The 26,816-nt window shown below is 46.8% G+C and overlaps 1 protein-coding gene across 2 annotated transcripts; it reads left to right on the top strand.

Annotated features, from left to right (window-relative positions):
• Positions 1-13,026: 13,026 nt before the first annotated feature.
• ADRA2B (adrenoceptor alpha 2B) lies at positions 13,027-26,299 on the top strand (the record flags this gene model as incomplete). 2 transcript variants are annotated; one of them, XM_083753315.1, is made up of 3 exons in its annotated part: positions 13,027-19,951; positions 20,017-23,031; positions 23,244-26,299. In XM_083753315.1, one exon carries the CDS (start codon positions 13,027-13,029, stop codon positions 14,356-14,358), a length of 1,332 nt encoding a protein of 443 aa, XP_083609441.1. In that variant the 3' UTR covers positions 14,359-19,951; positions 20,017-23,031; positions 23,244-26,299. The 2 variants fall into 2 exon arrangements, with proteins under 2 accessions (XP_083609441.1, XP_083609440.1); XM_083753314.1 differs by having other exon boundaries at positions 13,027-23,031.
• Positions 26,300-26,816: the final 517 nt, after the last annotated feature.

Genomic DNA, 26,816 nt, shown 5'->3' with positions numbered 1-26,816 from the left:
CTCTTAGCCTGTGACGTGAAGCCTGTGGCATCAATCCATGATCTGCAGTGAAAGGAGCAAGTTACCTGCTGGCGATTATTTGCTGCTGCCACTACATCCCTTTCCCACTTTACCAGAAACATTAGACTTGCTGTGTGTGCAGTTTGGGGCTCTCAGAGGAGTGCACTGGAGCTGCGTCAGAAGTGATGCTTTTATTGGGAGCTGGATGGACTTACTGGTCGGTTTGCTTGCCCTGTTTTTCTGCCTTGCCCCTTCTTGGTAACCGTTCTCCTCAGTGTAGCAATGCCTGGATGAGGGTGAGGTCCATGTGTCACAGAGGCCATTCTCTTGAGATCAACATTTCTGTGTAGCCTCAGCAAATGTGTGTGCAGCACCTTCCAAGCAGAGTTAGAGGGAGCCTTGTAGGCAATAGAAGCTGGTCCATGTGGGTAGATAGCCCCCCTGTCTGCCCTCAGCCAGACCTGACCTGCTTGCCTTTTCACCTACAACTAGGCCAGGGGGCAGCACTGGTTGTGAGCTCCCTCTTCTCCCTCTGTCTCAGTGTAGCACCTTGTGGAACTCAGCAGGAAGGAAAGGGGTGGGTGACAAAAGTAGGAGGAGTTGTCTTTGGCACCACCTGCTGCTGGGCTCCCTGCATTCTGCCCTAACAGTCCCAATAGGCACCAGCCACCACTGCTTGCTGGCCATGTAGTATTAGTAAAGTTATCACTTGCACTTTTCCAGCAGGTCCCAGGATGGGTTACAACAATTTAAAATTAAAAACCGCCCCACTCTCTGAACAGTGCAAGACATCCAGAGCAGCTCCAACAGATGGCTGTCCAGTGTGAGTCCAGCTGAAGCTTGGGACAGGGCCCTAGTAGCAGCCCTCTGGAGCTTTCTTGCAGTTTGTTGGTGAACAGTGTTCTTTGAGTACAGTTTTGCAACCAACTGTGAGTCTGCCGAGCAGTATTGCTCCCCTGCCAAAGTGTGTGCGCCCACCCACACATCCATTTGTCCTGTGGTTTCTAGTCAGGGGTCCAAGAGACTGGGTTTTTTGTCCCACCACTTTCCCCAGGAAAACAAGCAGAAATGTCAAATGGCAGTGTGGCTGGGGTGGGGGTGGGGATAGGGTGTCCGTGCTGTTTGAAGGCTGGTAAAGAGCCATGAGCCTGGAGAGAGAGCTTTGGAGGAGGGGCCCAATGATAGTTAGCATGTAGCAGCAGATAAGTTCACTGAGTCACTGTTCCCCACTGATGAGGTTTAAATTATAGTAATTATTTCTAAATTTGCATCTAAGCATAGCAAATGCAACTTCTATGCAAATCTGTCCTCGTTCATCCTCTCTTTAGGTGATGCTTTAGGTGATTCGTGGACACTCCAGTGATGGTGGGCATATATGGATATTATTTTAATGTTTGCCACATTTAGCCGCGTGAGGCAAAGGACAAGATGGTGCCAACCCCCCAATTCTATGTACTGGATCCAATTGGACCAGCAGCTGAATTCCACTACCAACATTGGTATCGGGATAACATCTACCATCAACAGGTTTAGGGGGCCCTGGAGAAATGATTGGGAGGCTTCTGGTGCTGCTCTTGCATTTGCTGCCCGAGGCAGCTGACTCCCTCTGCCTAGTGGTAGGGCCACATCTGGGTGTTATCCTTACAATAATGTTAGGATATGAGAGAGTGATTGGCTCCAAAAGTTGTTATTGATCATCATAGCGGAATGGAGATTTGAACACCTGGGTCTTCTCCATTCAAGTCAAACGCTCTTTTTTGACTGGTTCACAGAGCAAGGACAGAAGAGGGTGGATTTAGTGGACAGAGTAACTGAATTTGTTTTCAGTGAGGCTCACACAGGACAATCCATCTTCCTTGGGGAGCCAACATCTTTGGGTGGTGGGCAGGGTTCTAGTGCTTGGGATCTGAGAGGCGTCCATTTTAATTGCCCACAATGCCCTGGACATCAGCGACATTTAGGGCAATTAAAATGGTGGGCAGCTGTCACCAACCTCCAGCACGGCTGCTGCCAGTACTAGTCCCCTAAGGTATGGTTACCAGACTTCCCAGGAACAGTTCCCAGATTTACAAATCTGTCCCTGGAGAAAATCCATTCCCGGATTTCATTTAATGTCCCCAGATTTATATTTTAAGTGTTGTAGATTTATTAGTAGGGAATGAATGTTGCGTGATTGGTTCAATGGCACAAGACACATCACATGGGGACTTCCAGCGAGGCAAAATGGCGGGTGGCACGGCAGCGAGCAACCCCTGAAGCCAGCCAGAGTCAACTGCGCTACCAGGCTGGCTCTGGGCTGCTGAGATTGCCACTTCCGAGGGGGAACCGGGGATGCCCGGTGCATCAACTGGGGGGGCCGCTGACCCCCTCCCATGACCCAAATCGAGCCACGAGCAAGAGCGCCCGGCCACCCGGCCAACTGCCCAGTGGTACTCTGGGGCCAGGAAAGCCCCAGAGCCGATGCGGAGAGAAGAAGGAAGAGAGAGAAAGAGGAAGGAGAAAAAAGAGGAGCCCCGACCTTGCCGCGCCACTGCGGCTGCTCAGGAGGAGAGATGGGAGGGCAAGGACACATGGCCAAGCCCAGGCCCAACCTGAGCCTACTCCATGGCGGCTAGCACTCCAAGAGAGCAGGCTGGGGCCCAGAGGAAGGCCGTGCGACAGAGGAGACCACAGAAGAGAAGATATTACTTCTCTTTTAAAAAACAACTTCCCCCCTCTTTTTTTTTTAAAAAAAAGTGTCCCCGGATTCTTTGAAAAAAATCTGGTAACCTTCCCCTAAGGGGATTGCCAGTGTAGAAGGGGACACCCCAGAGGACACTTGCTGAGGGTTCCCTCAAACCCAGGGGCGCCGACTTATAAAAAATATTGGGGGGGTGGGGGCCCATACCGACTTATAAAAAATATTGGGGGGGCCCAAGACCTCCAAACCGCTGCTGCTGGGGGAACGAAAGGGGCGAGCCCCCGGGCTGCCCCGACCTTAAGTGAACCTGTGAGGGCCCGCCCTTTGCGGCAGCCAATTGGCTGCCGCCGTGGGTGGTGAATATTAATGAGCTAGGGAGAATCCCCGCTTCTCGAGGGGCTGAAGCCAGCCAGCCCCGCGAGATTGTTGATGGGTCGAGAGCCCGCAACCCCACCCCCTCTCTAGATCGGGAGTGGCTTTGTTTTAACTCATTACTAATGTATTTTAAAAGGTAACTATCGTCAAACAAGGAAAATAAAAAATACCAACATAATTTTGTGATTTTACAAAGCATAACTAATAATTTTCTTAAATTATTGGGGGGGCAGAGCCCCCCCAAACGAATTTTTGAGGGGGCTAGGGCCCCCTCAGGCCCCATGGAGTCGGCGCCTATGCTCAAACCTAGAGCCAGCTCTGTGTGGCATGAATTCAAGGTGGGCTCCATCATTAGGCAGAGTGAAGCAGACACTTCAGGCAGCAGATGGGGGGGGGGGGAGACATGGTGGAGAACAGCTGTGTGCGCCATGAAGCCTGTCTGGCACATCCGAGAGCCTCCTGCCCAGAGTTTCAGTGGAAGACATTCAGCTGCCAACTTATGTGGAGCAGGAGGGAGATGCCATCTTGTCATACACCTCAGGCACAAAACGGTCGTTGGGAAGGGAGCCATTTTGAGTTTCCCCCTCATGCTCAAACCACACGTGACATGTGTGGATTTCTTTTTCTTATTTTCAATTAATGTCTCCCCCTCCTCCAAAGTTGGAACAGGAAGGGTTGCATATCCACCCCCCTTTCACTGCTTCTGATATCTATTCCCCTCTCTTCTACCCTACCCAGAGACAGATAGAAGTCCCATATTCCTCCCTATCAAAGACAGAAAAGGAGTCTAGGGGGGTAATTTGAAGCATTAAAAGCCCCTGGTGGGGAAAAGGTTAACCAGCCCTCCCACAAACTGAGTGGTGCTGGTGCTGAAAGGGAACATATAGAGAGGTACAGTGGTACCTCGAGTTAAGAACTTACGATCATTCGTTCTGGAGATCCGTTCTTAACCTAAACAGTTCTTAACCTGAAGCACCACTTTAGCTAATGGGGCCTCCCGCTGCTGCTGCGCCACCGGAGCCCAATTTCTGTTCTTATCCTGAAGCAAAGTTCTTAACCTGAAGCACTATTTCTGGGTTAGCGGAGTCTGTAACCTGAAGCGTATGTAACCCGAGGTACCACTGTACATGCATGAAGTGCTTTGGCACTCATTCTGGCTAGTGATCTCCTCAGCCAGCAGAGGGCGCTCCTGGGCCATTCTTCCCAGCCCATCTCCACATAAACGTTTCTTTTAAAAACAAGTTATATCTGATATTTTACCACAGTCATAGGCCACATAGATTTGTGATGAGGATCTCCTGGGTTGCTTTTTTTCCTTTTTAAATATGTTGGGATCCAGACGGGAGGGGTGGAGGCATTGTCAGGGTTGGCTCACTGTCTTCTCCATCATTTCTTTTGAAGCTGTTCTTTGCTCCTTGAGGGTGAAATATAAACCTGAAAAACGCACACCAAAGAACAAGGGATTCCTATTACGCTACAGGGCAGGGCCCAATACAGTTCTAGTTTTTAACCTGACCTGAGAGTGAGTCCCATTGAACTCGGGGGGGGGGGGGGCTGGGGGCTGGCTTACCTCTGAGTAGACATGCGTAGGATTGCAGTGTTATCTCCATGGGGCAAAGGAGAGGCTTACCTCCTCCAGTTCCATGAATAGAAACCAACTGGCCTGGCAGTGGCTGTGCCCCCCCTGCCCCGCTGCAGATTGCCCACAACAGAGCTCTCTGCAGGGGCTGGACTCCTGCCTAGAGTATGGCATTGCCATTTTGCATACTGGGAGAGTAGTGTTGTCGTCTCTCCCTGACTAGATTGGATAGGCCAGCCTTCCCCAACCTGACTACAGCTCCCATCATCTGCAGTTAGCATGGCCAATAGCCAAAGGTATCGGCAGCCGTAGGCCAAAGTACCTGGGCAAATTAGGAATTGTTCTTCTCGTCTGCTTCTCTCCATGTTATTTCCTCAGGATTGTGGGAGGTAGCAGTCAAACACTGGGGCGTCTTACCCATAGAGGCTTGTGGCGCGGGGCGCCAGGGTGCCAAGTTCTGGAGGGCGCCAGGGAAGAGGCGGAGGCTGGACGCGGCGCCTCCCGGCATCAGCTCTCCGCCCTCCCTCGCCTCCACCATGCCGCGCTGAAGCATTGCCACGCCCGGAGCCTCCATCTGCCATGGCACGAAGCGGCCAGCTGAGCCGGGAGGTAGGAACCTCTTCCCCACCGGAGGAGCCGCCCTCCAGCCGCTGTCCGCCTCCTCCAGCCCCGCTGGCAGCGCCACCCTCCCTAAAAAACATCTGAGAAGCAGGGTGGAGGGAGCTTTGCACCATGGCGCCGGGTATGCTTAAGAGGGCCCTGGTCTGTAGGAGTGCAAATATTCAGACTGTGGGGTCAGGTGGGATTACTATGAGGAATTATAAAATATGCATCAAGCCATTGTGTCCACCATGAATGCATTATGTTGACTGGGTTTGATACATTGACAATAACCTCTGACCAAATCCCACAACCCTCTGCACCTCTGGCCATTTCCTCTACTGCCCATTTCTCTTGCTTGACAAGTCACGTACACAGTCCAGTTGCTTTGCCAGGCAGGCATCCTGGGCCATAAAGATAGTGGGCAATCTTCTCTGATGTAGCTTTTCTGATATGTTCATCTATGATGTTAATCTTGGGGCCAGGAAACAGGTTTCACATAAAGGTGATAATGATCGCTGTCCTCCTGGCCATCCTTATTATCATGTGTATTGATTGTTTATGACCTCCGGGTTTGCTGAATGCACTCCTTTGTAGTTTTCATTCATTTACCCCAAAGTATGCATGCCTAACTAGTGTTTGTAGTTTAACTTTGTCCCCACGTGGGGTTTGTTGAAATGCTCAGAAGTCATCTGATTGGTTCTTACAAACACTGTGTAAAAGTTCTTTTGTGAATAAAAAACGACCTGGGCCGAGGGGTGGAGAGACAGAGAGAGATTATTATACGCACCCTTCCCAGAGTCTTGCTGGTTCAAGCCTCTGTGTGTATTCTTATTAATCAGAGTTCAATCCTTCCTTTGCTTTGAGAACGCCTCACTGGTCAAACATAACTATGCTTGAGTGCTTGTTAGTGCATGAAGGGGGAGAGATCTAGACTCAACTAGGTCACACCTTGTCTTCTCTGTGAGGGGGGAAGTGAAGCTGCCATGTAACTGACCAAGGAAGACGTGTCTAAGAAGCAGCAAGCTTAGAGCAAGTGCTTGAAGCTATCTTTCTACCAAATAGTATTCTGCCTGTGTTCTTCTTGCTGCTGCTTGGATAAATGCATGAATCTGCCCTTTGGAATGTTTTGTAATTAATTCTTTTTAAACTTACATAACTGCGTGTGGTCTGTTCATTGCAAAGGGGTAGATGAAGGGAGGCATAGAACTTTAATAAATAAATAATCTGGAGCACTTTAGAGCTTGAAATTAATAGCTGCAAATTTCTTCATGTGAATTTGTACCTTGGTGCTTTTAAATTGTGCTTCAATCCCTTTTTGGGCATTTGGGATTAGTCAGTAATATTAAGCACCTGAAAAGGACGATAGACTTGTTTGGCATCTTTTCCTTATTTTCTGATGCATCAAATCTTCAGATTTGATAACCTGTCAAATACTGAATGTCGTCGTATATTATCTGTCAAGTGGAATCAATTCTTTTTTTGAATAAATTTTATTAGAGTTTATAAAGAGAACTACAAAACAATACCAAATATCTTTTTTATCCAAGATTAATCTGAATAAAATAAAAACATAGAGGAAAAGGAGAGAAAAGAAAAGAGAGAAAATGAGGAGATAGAAAAGAACTTTAAAGAAGTTCCAATTCTTCACTACATATAAACAAAAGTCCATTCATCACAAGGACCAACAAAACTACTTTCTATGAACCAATATCAATCCCAAATCCATAGGTCATTGTTTCATTTTCTTTTTCACACAAACAGTCTATGAGAGGTTTCCAGTCTTTAGTAAATGTTTAATCAGAGAAAGGTCATTGTTAGCATGTCAATTTTGTCATCTCAGCTAAGCCCGTTAATTTTAACAACTATTCTTCCATTGCTGGTAATAATGAGTCTTTCCATCTTTGTGTATACAACAGTCTCGCCACTGTAATCATATACAGTGGTACCTCAGGTTAAGAACTTAATTTGTTCTGGAGGTCTGTTCTTAACCTGAAACTGTTCTTAACCTAAAGCACCACTTTTGCTAATGGGGCCTCCTGCTGCCACTGCACCGCCGCCGCATGATTTCTGTTCTCATCCTGAAGCAAAGTTCTTAACCCGAGGTACTATTTCTGGGTTAGCGGAGTCTGTAACCTGAAGCGTATGTAACCTGAAGTGTATGTAACCCGAGGTACCACTGTATTGAAACAAAGCTCCATAGTCTTTTTCTAATTGTATATCCATAAGTCCAAGCAGGAAGAATTCTGGTTTCAGTTGAAAGTTAATCTTCATAATTTTCTGCATCAATCTACTACACTTGATAGTAGCCAAAAGGCTGAGAAGCGATAATTCTCTGCATCAATCTATGTATTTGTAGCCAATATTTTTTTGCTTTTTTAAATGTCCACCAAGCATGAGAAAATGTCCCTTCTTGTTCTTTACATTTCCAACATGTATTTGGAATATTTTTATACATTCTGAATAATTTATCAGGAGTTAAATACCAACGGTATATCATTTTATTTAAAAAATATTTTAAGTCATAACAATGTATATTTTAACTCCTTTGTCCACATATGTTCCCATTGTTCCATTTGTATGTTAAATCCAACACTTCTTGCCCACTTTAAAATTGGTAGTGCCCTTGCTGGGGTTAATCCATGACAGAGCCTTTTGGGTGGTGGTTCCCCATTTGTGGAGTTCTCTCCCTGGCAAGGCGTGCCGGTTTCCCTCACTATTAAAGTTCAGGAAGAATTTTAAAACATGCCTGTTCACCTAGGCATTGGGTGGCTGAAAGATGATGTTCCCTGCCACCTTGGTGAGGCTAAGTGATGGTTTAAAAATGCTTTTAGATGTTCCTAATGCTTTAAATGTCTTTTACTTGTTTTATTTTTAATTGTGTTGCAATCAAATATCCAGAGAATAATGGGAATAATATTTCACATTTTACATTTGTGGAAGAGAATTATGAGGAGAATTTTGGGGAGCAAACTTCCTTTAACTCTAAGCGAGCCCTTTTGGCTGTGAGGCAAACAGTGTGTTCCTGACGAGGAAGCCGGAGGCATAAGAATTGGCAGACAAGCATCCTAACAGCTTCTTAATGGAAGTATTTAAACCTTGTTGTTTCTGCAAAAGACAGGCACTGCGCTCCAATCTGTTTGAAAGCCAATAATGGATGGGAATTTACCTCTTTGAATTCTCTGTCTCCAAAATATGAGGCAATGTGGTGAGATGAAGAGGATTTGGGTCTGCGAGACGAGTGGTTACTTTATCAATTTTGCGACCGCCAGCCTCCCAGCTCCTCCTTTCCCTTTCTTCGGCCTTCACTGTCCTCTTGGCTCCATTTATAATTGTAAGCTGTCTGGGGCAGAGACTGTCTGCCTTTCAGCGCCTGCACTTTACAGCACTTAGCACAAACAGGCTTCAGTATCCCTGGGGACCTTTAATGATTATTATTACTACCATATTTCTGCTGTTCCCCAAACACTTCCTTTCTGCTTGATGGAGGAGAAAGTGGCTCTGACAAAAAGGTTGAGCCTGGCAGAATAATGCTGAGCTGTATCTAGAGGTTGTGGGCTCAGGTAATTTCCAATTCTCTTTATAATTCACTGTGAGGTAGGAAGAGGAGTCGAGTCGCTTGCTTCTTCCCTCACTGCTGAAAAATTGTGATATTTGCTATGTAAATAAACATCCCCCTCTATTGTGTGTTTGATATCCACCAACTCAGAGAGAGTGCACAGGAATCTATTTGCCTTGTATATTTTCAACAGTTTAATTGCTCTTATCAGTCCAGCCTCCTCCTCACATGTACAAATGTTGTGCAGTGGAGAAGCAAACATGGAACATTCAACATCCCCCCCCCCCAATGGTTACATTTCACAGGATTTGTATGCTTCTAGGGGCACATTTGTAACTAGAGTAAGCAATTAAAGGGAACACAAAAACAAAATGTGAGGCCTCCTGCAGTGTCCATCAAGTTAGTTTGTGGATTTCAGACTTCCTTGTTCCACAGGTTCTGGAGATCTACTCTCACTCTTTGCCTCAGTCCCTTCTAGGCTGGCCAGGTGTCCTACATCACAGAGGACAGCCCTCTGTTTGAAGGAGTAGGTAGAATGGCATCTAGAGACAGTGTGGGGTAGTGATTAGAGAGTTTGACAAGGACCTGGGAGAGCAGGGTTCAAATCGCCACTCAGCCGTGAAGCTCGCTAGACAACCCTGGGCCAGTCACTGCCTCTCAGCCTAACCTAATTCACAGGGACTGAGGGCTCATCCATACTTCTGCTTGTCCTGTGCCTACAAAGAGCAAGTCTGAGAGGTTTCCCCTTTCTCCACTCATTTCCCAGGGAAACTTTAGCTCCAAAGTGGAGCAAACATTCAATCCATGGAAAACCTGAATTGCTGTTTGCTCCAATTGAGTGCTAAAGAGCTGTTTTCCTCAGAGGAAAGTAGCAAGACAAGAGGAAGTGTGGATAGGCCCTAAATGACGATGGGGAGAGCCATGTATGTTTCCTTGGAGGATATAAATGCCATAAAATAAATAAATTATTATTAGTTCTCTAGCTGATTTCTGGTATTTCGGCAAAGCTTTATGTCTGCCAACAGTTTAAGAATGGCAAGGGAAATTGCAAAGAAAGCCAACATCATGTGCCTTGAACCCACTAGGTCTCTATCATCCTTGGTGTTCCCTCACCTGTAAAATACGAGTATTATTGGCTGCCTGTAACCAGGCATTGACCAGTATTCCTGCAGCTTTGCATAGAGAAGTAAGCGAGTTACTGGTTTGTTCTTCTATACTCAGGTTTATATTCACTTTGCATTTGGGTCTAGCTGATCCTTTGCGTTCTAGCAAAAAGGCAAAATCAGGGTTCAAAAAGCAAAAAAACCAGACACATTTGTAGGTGGGAGGAAGAAAAATAGTAGTAATAGTAGGCACTGCCATTTTTGGTCTCCACTGCACTCTGCCGCCAGCCTGCCGCCAGTGTCACCACCAGGCCCACATGCCTCTTTCCTGGCCCGGGCTGGCAGCGGCCGTGGCGTGCAAAGTGGCGGGAAACATGGACTGCTTGACCCCCTCCCCCCGATCGTGGGTAAGACGCTGGATGACCGCCCATGCCTTGTCTGGCCACTGTTCCCCTGCGGGCCTCCAGAGTTTCCCTCTGTTTAGCCAGTGCGCCCAAGAGAGCTTGGGTGGTGGATGGGGCCGTGCCCAGCACCGAGGGACCCGCCATGCCTTGCCCAGCAGAGAGAGAGGCCCCACATGTTGACCGGAGCTTGCACCCACCCAGGAACAGGACGCAAGAGACCCAGCAACAGTGTGGCACTCCCACCTGCTGAGTCGATACTGGGTGGCTTTCGCCACCCATGCAAACCTGGGAGCTTCCTGCGCGTCAATGGGCAGATGCCGATGGAGGAGCCACTGGCACCCCAGGAGATGTGAGGCAGGCACCAGTGACAGGTCGCACAGCTCGGGGGCAGTGGAGGGCAGCACTCGCCCACCCTCTGCCTGCCCTGGCATTCTGGGCTCTGGCGCTTGCCTGCCCGACATCCTGCATTGGCGGCATGGGCTGGGAGCAGCTCTGCATGGCATAGCTGCCGACAACCCCCCAACCCTACCGTATCTGATCTTCCAATGGATCTCCCCCTTCCGATGGATGCTCTGCATGCCATGGCCTCCGCATGCTCCCCTGTGGCCAAAGTGACTGCTCCACACGGCACATCCATTTCCAGGGCACAAGAAATGCCACTCCCCCCCCCAAAGAAACCCAACCCCCCCAAACCAAATATTTCCTTTAAAATGCAAAAATCTGCCCAGATGGCCATGTCAGCCCCGCAAAAGAGGGCATCTCCGGGGAAACCTGGATGTATGGCAACCCTAAGGCAAAATAGATTACACAAGTCTGGAGTTTGCTGCTCTGTGTTTTATTTGCATATCTGTCTGGTATCATGTTAACAATTCATAAGAAGGGAGACCTTGAAATTGCCCAGCAGCAGCAGGCTGAGCAGGTGCACAGGTCACCCAGTCCCTGGTAACATTAATTTCTATTATTATTTCTAAATCAGCCTCTATACATATAAATTAGCATATGCAACTTTGATTGAAATCCATATCCCCACTGCCCCTGTTTTTGTGATGATGTGTACATTGTTACCCTAGACTCTTCTCTCTGGATTTATTCTCCCCTTCTTTTCACGGGGCTATTGCCTGTGCTCACCAGGGGGGCCAACTTGAACAAAAGGGGGGGCAGATAAGCCCTGCCCCACATAATCGATCACATGACATGGTGCACACACACCATTTGAATGACAATGCCCATCAACTTTGGGGAGAGCATCAAATATTGGGGGGGGGGGGAGACCCCTTGGCCCCTGTAGTTGGCTCCTATGTTTCCCACTCTCCTTTCCCAAGCCTCCTGCTCCCCTTGGCCCTCCCTCCATCCCCCTTGCCATCCCCAATGCCTCCATTCCTAGGGACCTCTTCTTCTCCAAGACAGTTCTGCCTTCCTGGCTCCTTTCCAATATCAGAGCAGGAATAGAGAATGTGCAGAGAGGAGGTGTGAGGTAAGCCAGCAGCTGGGCGTCTGAAGAGCTTGAAATCCCCCCCATTAATCTTAGAAGTCCTTATCATTGGCTGGACTGGGTTCTGTGGTGGTCCACAGGTTACAAGTTCCATTGAAATCTGTATTATAATTGCAAAAGTAGATGGCCATTTACTTGAGAAGCATTGTACTAAATTCTCGCCCTGTTTTGTAAAGAGCATCCTTCCTGCTCTCTCTGTTTTTGTTTCTTTAAATAATAATTATTATTATTATTAAACAACCCAGTGCTGCAGTTCTTCAAAGTCCAGATCTCCCCATATCAAAGTTTCCAGAAGGGTAGATGAAACACAGCAGGGCTCAGATGGAAAGCTGGCTGGTCTGAGTCATCATATACACAGCAGCTATCAGAGTAATTTAGTTACAGAGCAACCTGCATTGTAAAAAACACACTCGCAGGCCATGGTGAGCTCTCCTGGCAGGAGGCTGGACCAAGAGAGAAGAGTCAGCTGAGTAGCTGAAGGGACTCAGTTGAAAGGAGGTGAGTGGCTCTTGGAGAACCCAGGAAAGTCCTGGCGGCTGCTAGATTGTGATTGTATGTGTGTATGTTTGCATGTTCTGCACACCCCACTCTTGATTCCTTTCTCTCCCCTCCTGGAGCCCGACAAAAAGCTGAAAGACTGCATGACATCACATGTCAGAGATTCCTCGTGGAGAGAAAAACCCAACTCCTCCTGCAGCTCGTTTCAAAAGGCACTGGGAGGCTTGGTCTGTCCACGTCAAGCAAAGAGAGAGAGAGAGAGAGAGAGAGTGAAGCAGAGCGCAGTTCAGTCGCCAGGCTGCACAGATCTCTCAACTTTTCCAGCAGCGAAGAGGAAGAGAAGGAATAAAACTTCTTGGGTTATTCCCAGCCAACAGTGCTACAGTGATCAGAAGTGCCTGGGCATTGGAGGAAAGAAGCAAATGACCCGGAGAGGGAGAGAAGGCGAGAGAGATCGCTATTGTGGACTGGAGGGAGTGGTGCTGTGAATTAGCAAAGGATTAGCATCCAGAGCAGTTTAGCATTACAGCAAGAGAAGCCGATGCTCCGGCTGGAAGAATCCCAGTATGGAAGAAGTACCAGCAACTCTGCCCTGGCAACTCTCTCCCTGAACTGCTGCTTCTCCTCTGACTCAGGTAACAATGGGGGGCTTCTGATCTGTAGACCCTCAGGCACATGTGAAACTGAGAAGGTGGGCCCCACACCCCACCTGGACCTGTAGGGCCACTCCTTCTAAATGATCATGGCTACCATGGGCGGTCATGACGGCTACAATATCCAAGCCACCGCCGCCATTGCAGCTGTCACCACCTTCCTCATCATCTTCACTATCTTTGGCAACATTCTGGTGATCATTGCTGTGCTGACCAGCAGGTCTCTGAAAGCCCCACAGAACCTTTTCCTGGTGTCCCTTGCGGCCGCAGACATCCTAGTGGCCACCCTCATCATCCCCTTCTCTCTTGCCAATGAGTTGATGGGCTACTGGTATTTCAGCAGGACATGGTGTAAAGCCTACCTGGCCTTGGATGTTCTCTTCTGCACAGCCTCCATCGTGCATCTCTGTGCCATCAGTCTGGACCGGTACTGGTCAGTGAGCAGAGCCATTGAGTACAACTCCAAGAGGACGCCACGGAGAATCAAGTGCACCATCCTTGTGGTGTGGCTGATTGCGGCCGTCATCTCCTTGCCTCCGCTGGTCCTCAATGAGAACCCAAACAATGCCAAAGAGGATGCAAGGAGGTGTGAGCTGAATGAGGAGCCCTGGTACATCCTCTCCTCCAGCACCTGCTCTTTCTTTGCCCCCTGCGTCATTATGATCTTGGTGTATATTAGGATCTACTTCATAGCCAAGCGTCGAAACAAGCAGAGGACTCAAGCTAAGAAGCCCAAGACAAAGGCAGAAGAAGGGGTGTCCCAAATCATCGCCGCTCCATCTGTCGAAACCTCTCCCAAGCAGGACCAATCCAAGCCTCGGGGAGAAGGGGAGCCAAATGGACACCAGATACCCACTCAGGAAAGCGACCAGCCAGAGACCCATTGCCTCTCTACTGAGAAGTTTTCTCTTGTAAGCCAGGAGGAGAAAGACCCAGAGCCAGCAACTGCCACCAGCCCTTCTCAGTCCCTGCCTGAGAAGAAGCCATCTTCAGAGTGCTTTCCCCCCAGCAGCATCAAGCGGGGCAATGGACCCCCCCAGAACTCCCCTCAGGGCATGGACACCTTGGCCACTGCGAGAGGGGAGGTCCTGCTGGTGAGGAGGGTGAAGACCCTCAGTGCCAACCCCTGGAAGAGGAAGACACACCTCAACCGGGAGAAGAGGTTCACCTTTGTCCTGGCTGTGGTGATTGGGGTCTTTGTCATCTGTTGGTTCCCTTTCTTCTTCCTCTACAGCCTCCGGGCCATCTGTCCCCCAGAGCACTGTCCAATCCCAGATAGCACCTTTAAGTTTTTCTTCTGGATTGGCTACTGCAACAGCTCCTTGAACCCTGTCATATACACCATCTTCAATCAGGACTTTCGTAAGGCTTTTAGGAAGATTCTCTGCAGGCAGTGGACTCAGACTGCCTGGTAAGAGAGGCTGGGTGAGGGCAAGCAAGCAAGCAATTCAGAGTGCATGGGGACCCTTGTGGAAACGGAACTCATCATGCTATTTAAACTAAAAAAAGAAAAATATATTTATTTGTTGGCTTTGTGTTTGTAGAAAGGGGAGTGAGGTGAGTGCTGGATAGAAACTGGCTTTTCAGGCAGTCGATTTTAGTTCAGCTATCTCTGTCTGTGTGTGTATAATGCAGACCCACACCCATATGTTCCGCCAACATATTTTTTTTCACCGAAAGATTATGTGCCAATGCCAAATATCTTCTGATTAGTTGGGTCACAGGAACCTTTTCCCCCTAAATCCTGTGGCTGAATGAGAGTGTGCTCAAGGGTTGCCAGCTTTGCAAACTACCCCTGTTGCTGTGCCTTTAACAGCAGCTTGATCTGCAGGGATTAGTAGGTGATAATGTTTTTGTCTCCATGCTGCAAAAAGCTTCCTGTGCGATTCCTGCAGACTAAGATGCTGTCAAGGCAAAGGAACAACCTTGGCAAATTTCCTCACCTCCTGACCACTTGGCAGCCTCCTGTGCCATCCAGGTAAGCCACAAAAACAGCCTAAAACTAATCCATTTATATCTGTAAATGTTGAACATGCTTCAGAAGAAATCTGCAAAGTGTTTATTTCTCTGCTCAGGAATCTAGAACTGAAAATTCTTTTTCAGGGGCATGTTGGCAGCTATGAAGGCATGATAGTCAGGTTGCCAACTGGCCAAGATAAAATGGATGGGACTGCTCCTGTGCCTTTGACAGAAAATTTGTAAAAAGGTGTCGGCATGGAAATAGTGTTGCTCGCTAACGTCTGCACATTGAAATGCGGCTCTTAAAGGCACAGCGCATGCAGGGTTGGAAGCAAAAGTTGGTGGTTAAAATGGTCTGATTTTTTTTTAAAAGGGTGATTTGAGCCAAATGTTGATGTTTGTTGTATTTGATTGCAACCAGCTATTGGGAAATTCCCTGGACGGTGCTTTTTGACATGGTAGGTTGTTAACTTCTAAAAATCAGCTCTTCTCCTGTGTCTTTAAAGGCAAAATGATTTGGAGAAATTTAGAAAGGCAAGCTTTTGTAGCTCTTTTGGTTCCACATCAAGAAAAACTTCAGCTGTTACATTTATGCAAGTTAAGCTGCTGTTAAAAGCACAAAAGCAGCCCTGTTTTAAAATAGCAGCAGCAAAGTAGCAACCTGGGTTGTTTTTATTGTGTTTCTTATTCCTTTGCTTCTGGAGTCCTCGCAGATAACGTCAAATATTTCTGCATTGGAGGTGGTTGGACTAGATAATCCTTGGGGTCTCTTCCAACTCTGATTCCAAATTCTTCCCATGGAACATGTGCACGGAAGGGTAGGCACTGGCTTCTAAATCAGGAAAGCAAAGTCCTCTAAGACACCAGATGCTTTTTGCTACTATTTAGGGTTGGCAACTGACTAAGAAGAAAACTCCAGTCTGGTCTGTGTTTTGACCTTCAAGGGCAGCTTGATCTGTAGAAATCAACAGACAAAGTCCCCTTGAGCTATAGGCTGCCTATTGCACACACTTTAAAGGGCTATTGAAGGCACAGCTGAAGTGGTCCTTTGAAAATTTGGCAGCTAGGTTACTATGTTCGGGGGAAGGGTTCAGGTGTGCAAAATTGGCCTGAGCTGTGTTAATGTGGAAGGAGGAAACACATTCACACGTGGAGGTGGGCAGAAGAGGTGGGTTCCCGCAGCAGCACAAAGTCCAGCTTGTAGTAGTCCTATTGAAATTAATTGGCATGTCTAACTTAGGTCCATTAATTTCAATGGGTCTACACTGAGTAGAAGTTAGTTGGATGCAGACCTACATCCCCAAGGACTGCAGCATTGAATGGAAGCCTTTGACTGACTACCGCCCCCCAGTTAAAGAAATCATAGTTGATTAACTTATGAGTTTTAGTTGATCGCTTAACGAAAGCTGCTATATGTATGAGAAAAGAACAAAGTGCTTTTTTTTGGAAAAGAATATATTTTCTTTGAGTTTGGAGCAGGTTTTTGGAAAACTTGTTGTCTTTCAGCGTTTGTTGGCTCTCCATAATCCAGGCTCCTGGGAACTGGAGGCCAACAAACTCAGGATGGCCACAGGTTCATCAACTTTGGTTAGTGGATGCATGTGTGGATCACAGCAGACTCCATCATAAAGGCGGCCTTCTCCCTCTTCTCCCACACAGCCAAGAGCCTATCTAGTCCAGGATTCCATTTTCACAGTAGCTGGTGCACAGATGCCAATGGGAAGCCTGCAAGCAGAACAAGAGTGTGAGATCCCTCTCCACACTTGTGAGTCTCAGCTTTTAGCTTTATTCAGAAGCATCTTACCTCTGATAATGGAGGCAGAATATAGCCTTATTCTCATGAATTTATCTAATCCTCTTTTAAGGCTGCCCACTATGCCCTGGGTCTAGTCCTGGGTAGTTGATACCAGTTAAAGAGCATATATGTGAAACAATGTTTTTTTGTCCTCCCAAGCATCACTTCGCGCTGGCCTGCTTTGAAGTGCATTTGCCATTTTGCTTTTTATGTTTTGCCTGTGCTGAGCAATTAGTTATCAGCAAACTTTTCTACCTCACTGATCACCCTTAATTCTTGATGGTTTATGAACAACTTAAGAAGCACAAGTCCCGGTTCCAGTCCTTGGGGTCTCCTTTCTATATCACTCCATAGGGAGAACTGTCCCTGTATTCCTGCTCGGCTCCCTGTTTTGTTCTGATCCAGAAGAGGTCCTCTCCTCCTTTTCTACTATTGCTAAGCTTGCTAAGGAATCTTTGGTGACAGACTTCACAAAAATCCTTAGCAAAACTACCCAGTGTTGATGGCTCAAGCACCTCACCCTCTAAGATTACTGACACTCTCAAAGAACTCTGAAAGGTTAGTGAGACTATTGCAGAAATCGTGCTGGTTTTGCTCTCCTATATGCTTGCCAATTCTATCTCTAGTAATGCTCTCCACCAGTTTTCCTGAAAGAGATGTTAATTACCCAGATTCCCCCTGGATACCTTTTGGAAAATTAGTGTTACATTCTGAAATGGTGCTTGACACCTGCAGTATTTTACATTTAAATAATTTTTAAAATGTTAAATCTGCTGATCAGTTACATGGGGGACTCTTTTTAATCAATCAAAATGTTGTAATTAATCAGTCTGATTAATTTATTAGATGCCAAAATCTGTCTTTAAAAAGTGCCGAGATCACTTGGGGAACAAAATGATGATTGCAACGAGATGTGTGTGTCTGTGTATAATACACACATTTGAAAAAATGAGGATGAAATTTCATTCTCTTTTCCTTCTTCTACTCTGGAGGACAGAATGCCTCTCCTCAGGGTTGACCCAAGACATTTTGCTGCCTGAGACAAAGGAGAAGATGGGGTCCTCCCGCACTTCCACATGCAGAAGCCAAACAGGACTGGTAGCTGAATCTTACTTGAATATTGGCAAGACTATAGCCGGTTGTGTGGCTCACGCAGATCTTGTCTCAAAAGGGGGCTCAGGAGGAACAGCCATGAGGCTGCCCCACTGCCCCCCAGTATCTGCCACCTGGGACAGTTTCCTAACTCTGCCTCATGGTCAGTCTCAATCTTGCCTGTCCTCAAGTGCTTTTAGTTGATTAATCAATGTCGTAGTCCTGTGCTGCCAGACACGGCAGAGCTCAGTGGAGGAAGAAGCCAGCCGAACTTGGGGGGACTTGTCTGGAGGCAGAGCCCATATGCAAGGTCTGGTCCAGTCCAAAGGTCTGGAGTATCTCAGTTCACATAGTCAGACGATCCGGGGGTCAAGAAAGCTGAGGTTCTGAAGTCACAAGAAGCAAGAAGCAGCCCAGTCTGACCAGGAACAAGAAATGTTTCCAGCAACTGGCTGAGGCTGGAAGTCCTGCTTAAGAAAGCTGGAGCCAGCTGGTTCCCCTCAGGAGCAAGAAGGCTGATCAGCAGCAGGTGGAATCACTTCACCTTCTGCTCCTTCAGGCTGCTGCTCAGCAGGTGAAGCCAACTCCTGGCCCATGACAGTCAAGCATGGTTGAAAGCATAAGCACACTTTCCAGGGAATATATTCCACTCCAGGCTGCCCCTACCATTAGGTGGAGCGAAGCAGCCACTTGAGGCAGCAGGATTTGGGGTGTCACGAAAAGGCAGCAAATTGTTAGCTAATTAATTTATTATAATAATTGTAACTATATTTCAGGGAGAGGAAGAGGGGCTTTAGCATTTTCTACCTCATGTGCCAACATTCCAGTGGGGTGGGGTAAACTTTCTGCTGTGCCTCAGGCAGCAAAGTGCCTGGCCTGAACCCATTGAAACCAATGAAATTTACTTTTGAGTAATACTTGCAATTGTACTGGAATATTTATTTCATCAGCTGATAGCCCTAATTTCTAGCTTTCAGTTAACCCTGAACAGGTTGCTGCTGCTGTTTCTTTCAAAATAAGTGTCCTATCTCATTCCTACTAGCTATCCACCATTTTGAATTGGAAACTCTTTTCCACTGGAGACTAGCACTTTCCTCTTTCGCCAGCCAGTTCCATGAGGGGAAGAAGTTCAACAGGTGCCCCTTTCCCAAACTGTAACTGACACAGAATGGCCCTGCAGAGTTGGAAAGAAGCCCTCTTTCCCCTTAACAGCGTTGTCAACTTTCTAATGGTTTTGCTCCTGTGCCTATAAGGACAACTTAATGTGGAAAAGTGAAGCAGACAACAGCTTTTCCTCAGCTGGAGAGAGTGGAGGAGAAAGCTTTGCCTACTTCATTTTTGTCCTGAGGTACAGGACAAAAGGTCAGTAAAAACATAAAAGGGTGGAGACCCGGCCCTCCTGATGCAAATGTAGGTTTGCCAACCTTTTTGACAAGGTTCCTTTGTCTTTAACAGATATATAGCAAACAGAATTCCCCTCATCACAACAGGTCAGCCAAAAAGTTTCTCCTTCAGAGTTTGAGGGTGGTGGTGACTGAATGAAGTCACAATGTCAATATTTTGCAATCTGAATTCTAGAGATTTGTACTTTTGACCATTTTCAATAGTCTAAATTAGCCTTCCACAACCTAGTGCATTTCTAGTTTGTTTGGGGTTTTTTGGACAACACAGCTGATGGCAGTTGTAGTTCAAGGCTTCTGGGGTGGGGCAAGGGGCACCAGGTTGGGGAAGACTGAGCGTGTGAAAGCATAGAAGAAAACTGGAAAGCTCTGCTGATGAAGCCTAGCTTTTCTCTCATAGTTTTGTTCTTTCGATGGGTCATTAAAGAAAAAAATGAGGAAACCAATTTCCAGAAATACTTCTCTCACATCTGAATTTGCTAACCGTTTCTTTCCAAAATATGTGCCTCATTTGTATCTGCATGGTTATGTTCCACATGGGTCCTATTGATCTTTTTTTCTGAGTCCTAAAAGCAAGATTTGTACTATGGATGTGTCCCAAATCTCCTCTCCCTCCACCCCAAAAATAAATGCAACATTATTATTTTTTTCAAAATGCATTTTACATCTCTGATATACATCTCAGAATAATTCTCTGAATTCTGTGTGGGAGGCAAATATGAAACGGATAAAGTGATTTCTATATTCTAAACTGGGACTTTTGTGATTCTGCCCCATATGATAAACTGGCTTACTGAGGCTTCCTCAGTCAGAAGGTGGACAGCTAGTGTTAAAAAAAATAGCTAGCAAGAAATTTTTTTACAATCAAGGCCCAGCAGAGTTGGCTACTGTTAGAAGTGGGTCCTGAGACCTACAAAATAAATTCTGAATGAAGCTGGTGAAGCAGCAAAAAGTTTATTGATTAAAAAATGTTCTAATTCAGGGGTCAGCAAACTTTTCCAGCAGGGGGCCGGTCCACTGTCCCTCAGACCTTGTGGGACTATATTTTGAAAAAAATAAATAATGAACGAATTCCTATGCCTCACAAATAACCCAGAGATGCATTTTAAATAAAACGGCACATTCTACTCATGTAAAAACATGCTGATTCCCGGACCACCTGTGGACCAGATCTAGAAGGCGATTGGACTGGATCCGGCCCCCGGGCCTTAGTTTGCCTACCCAGGGCCTAATTAGACTACTAAAATCCCCGCCCTTGTTGATATCTCCCATTATTCTGAATTCGATAGCCATCACCCGTTTATCTTTCTCCATATTTGGTCCATGTCTCTATGTTTTTACACACTGACTCAAACGATAAAGCCACGTCCGGACCGCTAACGAGTTCTATATCTGCCGAAGCGAACAAATAAACCGTAATTCAGCTGCAAGCTGTCCTATCTATGAGCACCCGAACCACAAACCGTTATAAAGATAAGTACAGTGGTACCTCGGTTTTCAAATGTAATCCGTTCTGGAAGACAGTTTAAGTTCCAAAACCGAAAACTGAAAGCAGAAAACTAAAAATGGAAGCTGTGTTTAATGTTTGGCTTCCGAGGCGCGTTCAAAAACAGAGGTACCACTGTATAAGCAGGTCTGTGCTATCTGCGGTCATCTAGCAGTTGCAACATCTGTGAAAAAGCAACATAATTATTCCTCAAAGCTACACACACTTCCACTGTTGGAGGCAGTACAGTAGGCTTCTCTGAATTTCAGCTAATGGGAATCACAAGTGAAGGGAGGGCTGTTATTGTGCCTGACTTGCAGGCTTCTCACAGGCCTCTGGTTAGGGTTGGGTTGCCACCTTTCTTCTGGCAAAATATAGGGTGGGGCAGGACAGTTGGTGGACAATTCCCCCCCCCCCCCATCTGGCGCTGAAGTGACTTCTGGCAATCCATTACAATCTATTGCAGCCTAACCGGACTCTGGAATTTGTCACACACGCACACATACACATGAATGTGTGAATCTGCCTGTGCTTTGGCTACCCAGAGCTTAACTACATGACCTTTCACACAGCCTTTCTAACACAGGCATTTGGAGATGATTCCTAACTTGGAAGACAAAACTGTTTCAATACAGTTTAAAATCCTCCAAGGAAAGAGAATCCACCACTGATCAGCTCTCACTGGTGTTTAGTCGGAATCTCCCTTCTTGTAACTTGAATCCGTTGGTCCATGTTCTACCCTCCAGAGCAGGAGAAAACAAGCTTGCTTCATCCTCTATGTGAAATACTAATAATACTAATACTAATACTAATAATAATAATAATAATAATTTATACCCTGCCCATCTGGCTGGGTTTCCCTAGCCGCTCTGGGCAGCTTCCAACAAAATATTAAAAATACAATAAAATATCAAACATTAAAAACTTGCCGAAACAGGTTACCTCAGATGTCTTCTAGAAGTCAGATAGTTGTTTATTTCCTTGACATCTGGGGGGAGTGCATTCCGCAGGGCTGGCGCCACCACTGAGAAGGCCCTCTGCCTGGTTCCCTGTAACTTGGCTTCTCGCAGTAACTTGGCTTCCCCCCTTGGAGCTGGACCTCCCTTTATATATTTGACAGCCCTTTATATATTTGAAGATGGCTATCATATCTCCACTCAGTCTCTTTTCCAGGCTAAACATACCCAGCGCCCTCAACCGTTTCTAATAAAGTTTGGTTTCCAGACACTTTATCATCTTGGTCACCCTCCCCTGCATACATTCCAGCTTGTCAATATCCATCTTCAATTGTGGTGCCCAGAACTGGACACAATTGTGGTCTAACCAAGGCAGAATAGAGTGGTACTATTACTTCCCTTGATTGAGACACTAGCACTGTGGTCTAAACCACTGAGTCTCTTGGGCTTGCTGATCGGAAGGTCAGCAGTTCAAATCCCTGCAATGGAGTGAGCTCCCATTGCTCTGTCCCAGCTCCTGCCAACTTAGCAGTTCAACAGCATACCAGTGCAAGTAGATAAATAGGCACTGCTGTAAATGGTGTCCCATCGCACCAGAAGGGGTTTAGTCATGCTGGACACATGACCTGGAAAGCTGTCTGCAGGCAAATGCCAGCTCCCTCGGACTGAAATCGGAGATGAGCGCCACACCTCATAGTCATTTCAACTGGACTTAACTGTCCAGGGTCCTTTATCTTTTGTTGTTGTTGTTTAGTCATTTAGTGGTGTCCGGCTCTTCGTGACCCCATTGACCAGAGCACACCAGGCACTCCTGTCTTCCACTGCCTCCCGCAGTTTGGTCAAACTCATGCTGGTAGCTTCGAGAACACTGTCCAACCATCTCGTCCTCTGTCACCCCCTTCTCCTTGTGCCCTCCATCTTTCCCAACATCAGGGTCTTTTCCAGGGAGTCTCCTCTTCTCATGAGGTGGCCAAAGTATTGGAGTCTCAGCTTCAGGATCTGTCCTTCCAGTGAGCACTCAGGGCTGATTTCTTTAAGAATGGATAGGTTTGATCTTCTTGCAGTCCATGGGACTCTCAAGAGTCTCCTCTAGCACCAGAATTCAAAAGCATCAATTCTTTGGCGATCAGCCTTCTTTATGGTCCAGCTCTCACTTCCATATATCACTACTGGGAAAACTATGGCTTTTACTATACGGACCTTTGTCGGCAAGGTGATGTCTCTGCTTTATCTTTTCCCAGCACTTTAAACAGTCACGACTCCTTCCAAGCAATTCTGAGACCTATAGTTTGTTAAGGATGCAGAGAGTCGTAAGGTAACTCCTATTCCTCTCCCAGAGCTACAGTTCCTTGAGTGCCTTAGCAACCAATTCTTCTTCACAGGGAACTCTGGCCCAACCAGTGGCGTAGCGTGGGTTGTCAGCACCCGGGGCAAGGCAAGTAATTTGTGCCCCCTAACCCGTGAATTTGCGCCCCCTAACCCGTGGATTTGCGCCCCCTAACCCGTGGATATGCGCCCCCTAACCCGTGGATTTGCGCCCCCTAACCCTAACCCCCAGATGTTGCGCCCGGCCCCCCCTGCACCCCCCACGCTACGCCACTGGGCCCAACAGCACCAGAGAGCCAAGTGGTTGTTTTGGGCAACTGCATTTTGGGCAAGATCAGTGAAAGAGAGGAAGCAAGAGACTTGAGTAGCTTATGCCTTGCAGAGCATCCCTTGCTGCTCAGGATGAGTGTGCTTCACCAGTATCCATCTAGGCTGGCAACATGTGAGCCAGCAAGCTGCATTTTGGCACAGGGATTGGAGAACCTGCAGCTCTCCAACTGTCATTGGACTATTGTTCACATCGTCCCTGGCCATTGGTTGTGCCGGCTGGGGTTGATGGGAGATGGAGTCCTACAGTGCTCCATCCTTGCCTTAGTAGGTCCAGTTTGGCCCAGTGGACAATGGTTGCCAAACCCTAACAAAGGAGGCTGTTTGAGCTTGCTCTTAAAGTGTGACACAGCCAGTTAATTGTGCTGAGGATGAGATCTGCTGTTAAGAGAGAGCACATTCATTGGGCATACAGAGTAGCTTGGCATATCTGTTTATTTCTCGTTTCCTGCCCTCATCTACTAAGCAAGATGGTGATATAAGATTGTATTGCTATAAACAGCAGGGAATTCATTTCCGTTCTGTGTCCTCCATCATACTTGTAGCAAAATCAGAAGTGTTCCGTACAAATAATGGCTTTCAGAGCAGACTATAGTGACTGCAGTGCTGTCCCTTTCCAAATCTGTAGAGTTCAATGCACTTTACAGAGCAACATTCCTTGTATAATAATGAGTGATTGTGGCAGAAGTGTTTTTCCCCATGTCAAGTGTCAAGCTGTATAATCATGGCAGTTCATGCTATGTGCCAAGACATATTCTGAACCGAAGAAGCCTCAAAATTCTCTGCTCAGAGTAAATAAGGCAGGTTTGCTTATTTTCTGCAAACTTTGCTTGGAATTAAGTGGAAAGATTTGCTCTGGAAGTGCCTCGCTCTTGCTCCTTGCTAATGGGATGAGGTTGCCAACTTCTCAAGTGACATTTGTAGCTGTGCCATAAACAGTGGCTTGAGATGCAAGAATTTGCAGGTGTTGTTTTTTAGGGCCTAGAGCCTGCTAATTTCTGCCTTTCAAGCAGTTGTAGGTGGCAGTCAGGGGAGAGGGGTCCCTTAGGGCAAGTGGGGTACCGCTGCCCCACAAAACACTGTCTGCCCTCAATCAGTCACCACCTGCCTGCCTTCTTACCTGCATCCATTCCAAAGGAATGGCACTGCTTGTCAGCTCTGCCCTCCTTAGTCTATGAGTCGGCTCTGCCTATCACTGGCTCTGGCTGCTCCTACTGTTGGTTCCCCTGTCTTCTACCCTACAAGCCTAAATGGGAAGCACCCAATGAGCAAATCTCTTTATGCTGAAGACTTTGGACTTAGAAGAGTGAGAGGAAATGAGAGAGGAAAGAGGGAATGTCATCTCTGGCAACAGGACTTCAGCAGCCAGCATCCTTTAGGAAAACAATTTACTAATGAGCGGCCAAGGCTGATTTTTAGGGAATTTGTGGGTATTTGCCTTGATTCTATTAATTTTGCATGCTTTATATATAGAATTCAAGAGGTTTTAGCATTTATTTTTTAATGGCCAGTGTTGTGCGGGTGATGTGACACCTGCAATGGAAATGGAGGTTGCCTGGAGATTGCATCTACCTTTTAACAAGGTGTATGCAGGTGGGGCTGAAAGACAGAAAAAGATAGTGAGTGTAATGAGCTACTCTGCCTCCTGCTTTATTTGTGCATTAAAAAGTAAATGCACACTGTCTAGGTTGTCACTTAGCAACCTTCCCTACTATGGTACGAGGGGCAAAAAAACCTTCTCTCTTGCTTTAGCAGACATGGGAAGCTGTCTTTCTGTGGAGGCAGCCCGTGGGCCCATCTGGCTTACTACTGTCCATATCAGCCTTTGCCAACCTGGTGCCCTGCAGGTGTAGCTGGACTGCAACTGCCATTGGGGGGCCATGGGACTGCCAAAGGCTGACCTGTGTTGAGTGGCAGAAGATCCCAAGGAGTTTCAGAAAGGAGGGGGGGTGATGGGACTTTGGTGAGAATGAGGAAGCAGTGAAGTGGCAGCCATCTCTCTGCTGCATATACTTGGTTAAAGATCACAGTGTAATCCTTTGGTTATCGCCTGGCCAACCCCCAATCCTTTTCCAATCTGGTACCTTTTCAGAGGTTAAGGACTACAACTCCCTTCAGGCCCAGCCAGTGAAGCTACATGATGCTGGAGTTGATGGGAGCATAGCCATGCTAGATGGGAATTATGGGAGTTGTAGTCCAAAGCACCTGGATGGTGCCAGGTTGGCAAGGGCTGTTCTCATGGGTAATGGCCAGCCTGTACTTAGTGTATCTGCACCACAAGCTTAAAATGCAACGACTTCATTCCTCTGCTACTGCATTCAAGGCTGCATTTGCAGAGTGTGGCTCACATTGGAGAGGGGGCAGGGGTGTCTTCACCTGATGTGCATGACCTTTCTGGTACCCCCAGGGCCAAAGAAAATCCTACCCATGAAGCTGTTGTCTGCACACATGCACTCATCTGATCATGCACAACGGCTGTCTCAAATGTACACACTATCCTTAAGGAGGAAGTGAAGGGGGCTTAATTTTTCTAGTTGGATTCAAGCTGGTTTGAGGGGGGAATGCATGAAACAGCGGTACTTGTCAAGAAACTATGGGATTGATATAGATTGTGGCTGATATTGGAATATGTGGCTTCAAAAAGTGGGAGGGCCCAGGATGCAGAGTAAGCTGCGATGTGAACATGCCCACAGTCATACCCCTTTGTTGATCAGAGGGGGCATTTGGTCTCTGAACTAAATACACCTGGAAAAATTATGCTGCCATTCAGATCATCCAGCCAGATCACCAACCAAAAGTCAGATCACTGAAAATAAGAGGAAACTCAAATCACTGCACCAGCTTTTGCCTCCATCTTCAACTGTGTGCTGGAGAATGTGTAATGGTGGGATTCTCTTAGCCCTCATATGTACTCCGTGAATGTGATTTTTCTCCCACCCCCTTGTATGTACAAAAAGAAAACGGGGAGGGGGAGACCTACAAGCTATTTTAACAATAAAAGATATTTTGTAATAAGTAAGTGTTGAGTCTCATTCATTATGGGAAGGTGATGATATTTGTCTCTGTGTGGCCACGGATGGCTCAGCTGTTTGGTTTAATATGAGGTATAATGCTTTGTGCCCTCTAAAGAGGAGTTAATATGAAGGAAATATTTTTTAAAGCTATCTTTCAAATTTTCTTGCACAAATTAGAGTTTATTTTCTCTGAATGGGAATTGCAGTTGACAGCAAGGATGGATAGTGCAGGATTTAAGGATTCTGGGTAGCAAACCTGAGAAGGGAGGTACAGAATTTGCTAGGCTACTTCTAAATAATAATACTTTGCTTTTACACACCACAATTTTTGCCAACCTGGTGTTCTCCAGGTGGTTTGGACCACAACTCCTGCCAGACCCAGCCAGCCTGGCTGTATGTTTCTGAGTGTCTGAAGCGGGCCTGGTTGTGGGTGGCTATGAAGGAAGTGGGAACTAGAACTCCATGAGTGTTCTTAGAAAATAGTTCAAAGGGGCAGAGAGAGGACAAAGCTGCAGGCA

The sequence above is a fragment of the Podarcis gaigeae genome, assembly GCF_964106915.1.
Source record: "Podarcis gaigeae genome assembly, chromosome: 8".
Lineage (NCBI taxonomy): Eukaryota > Metazoa > Chordata > Lepidosauria > Squamata > Lacertidae > Podarcis > Podarcis gaigeae.
This window is presented reverse-complemented; position numbering and strand designations above follow the sequence as displayed.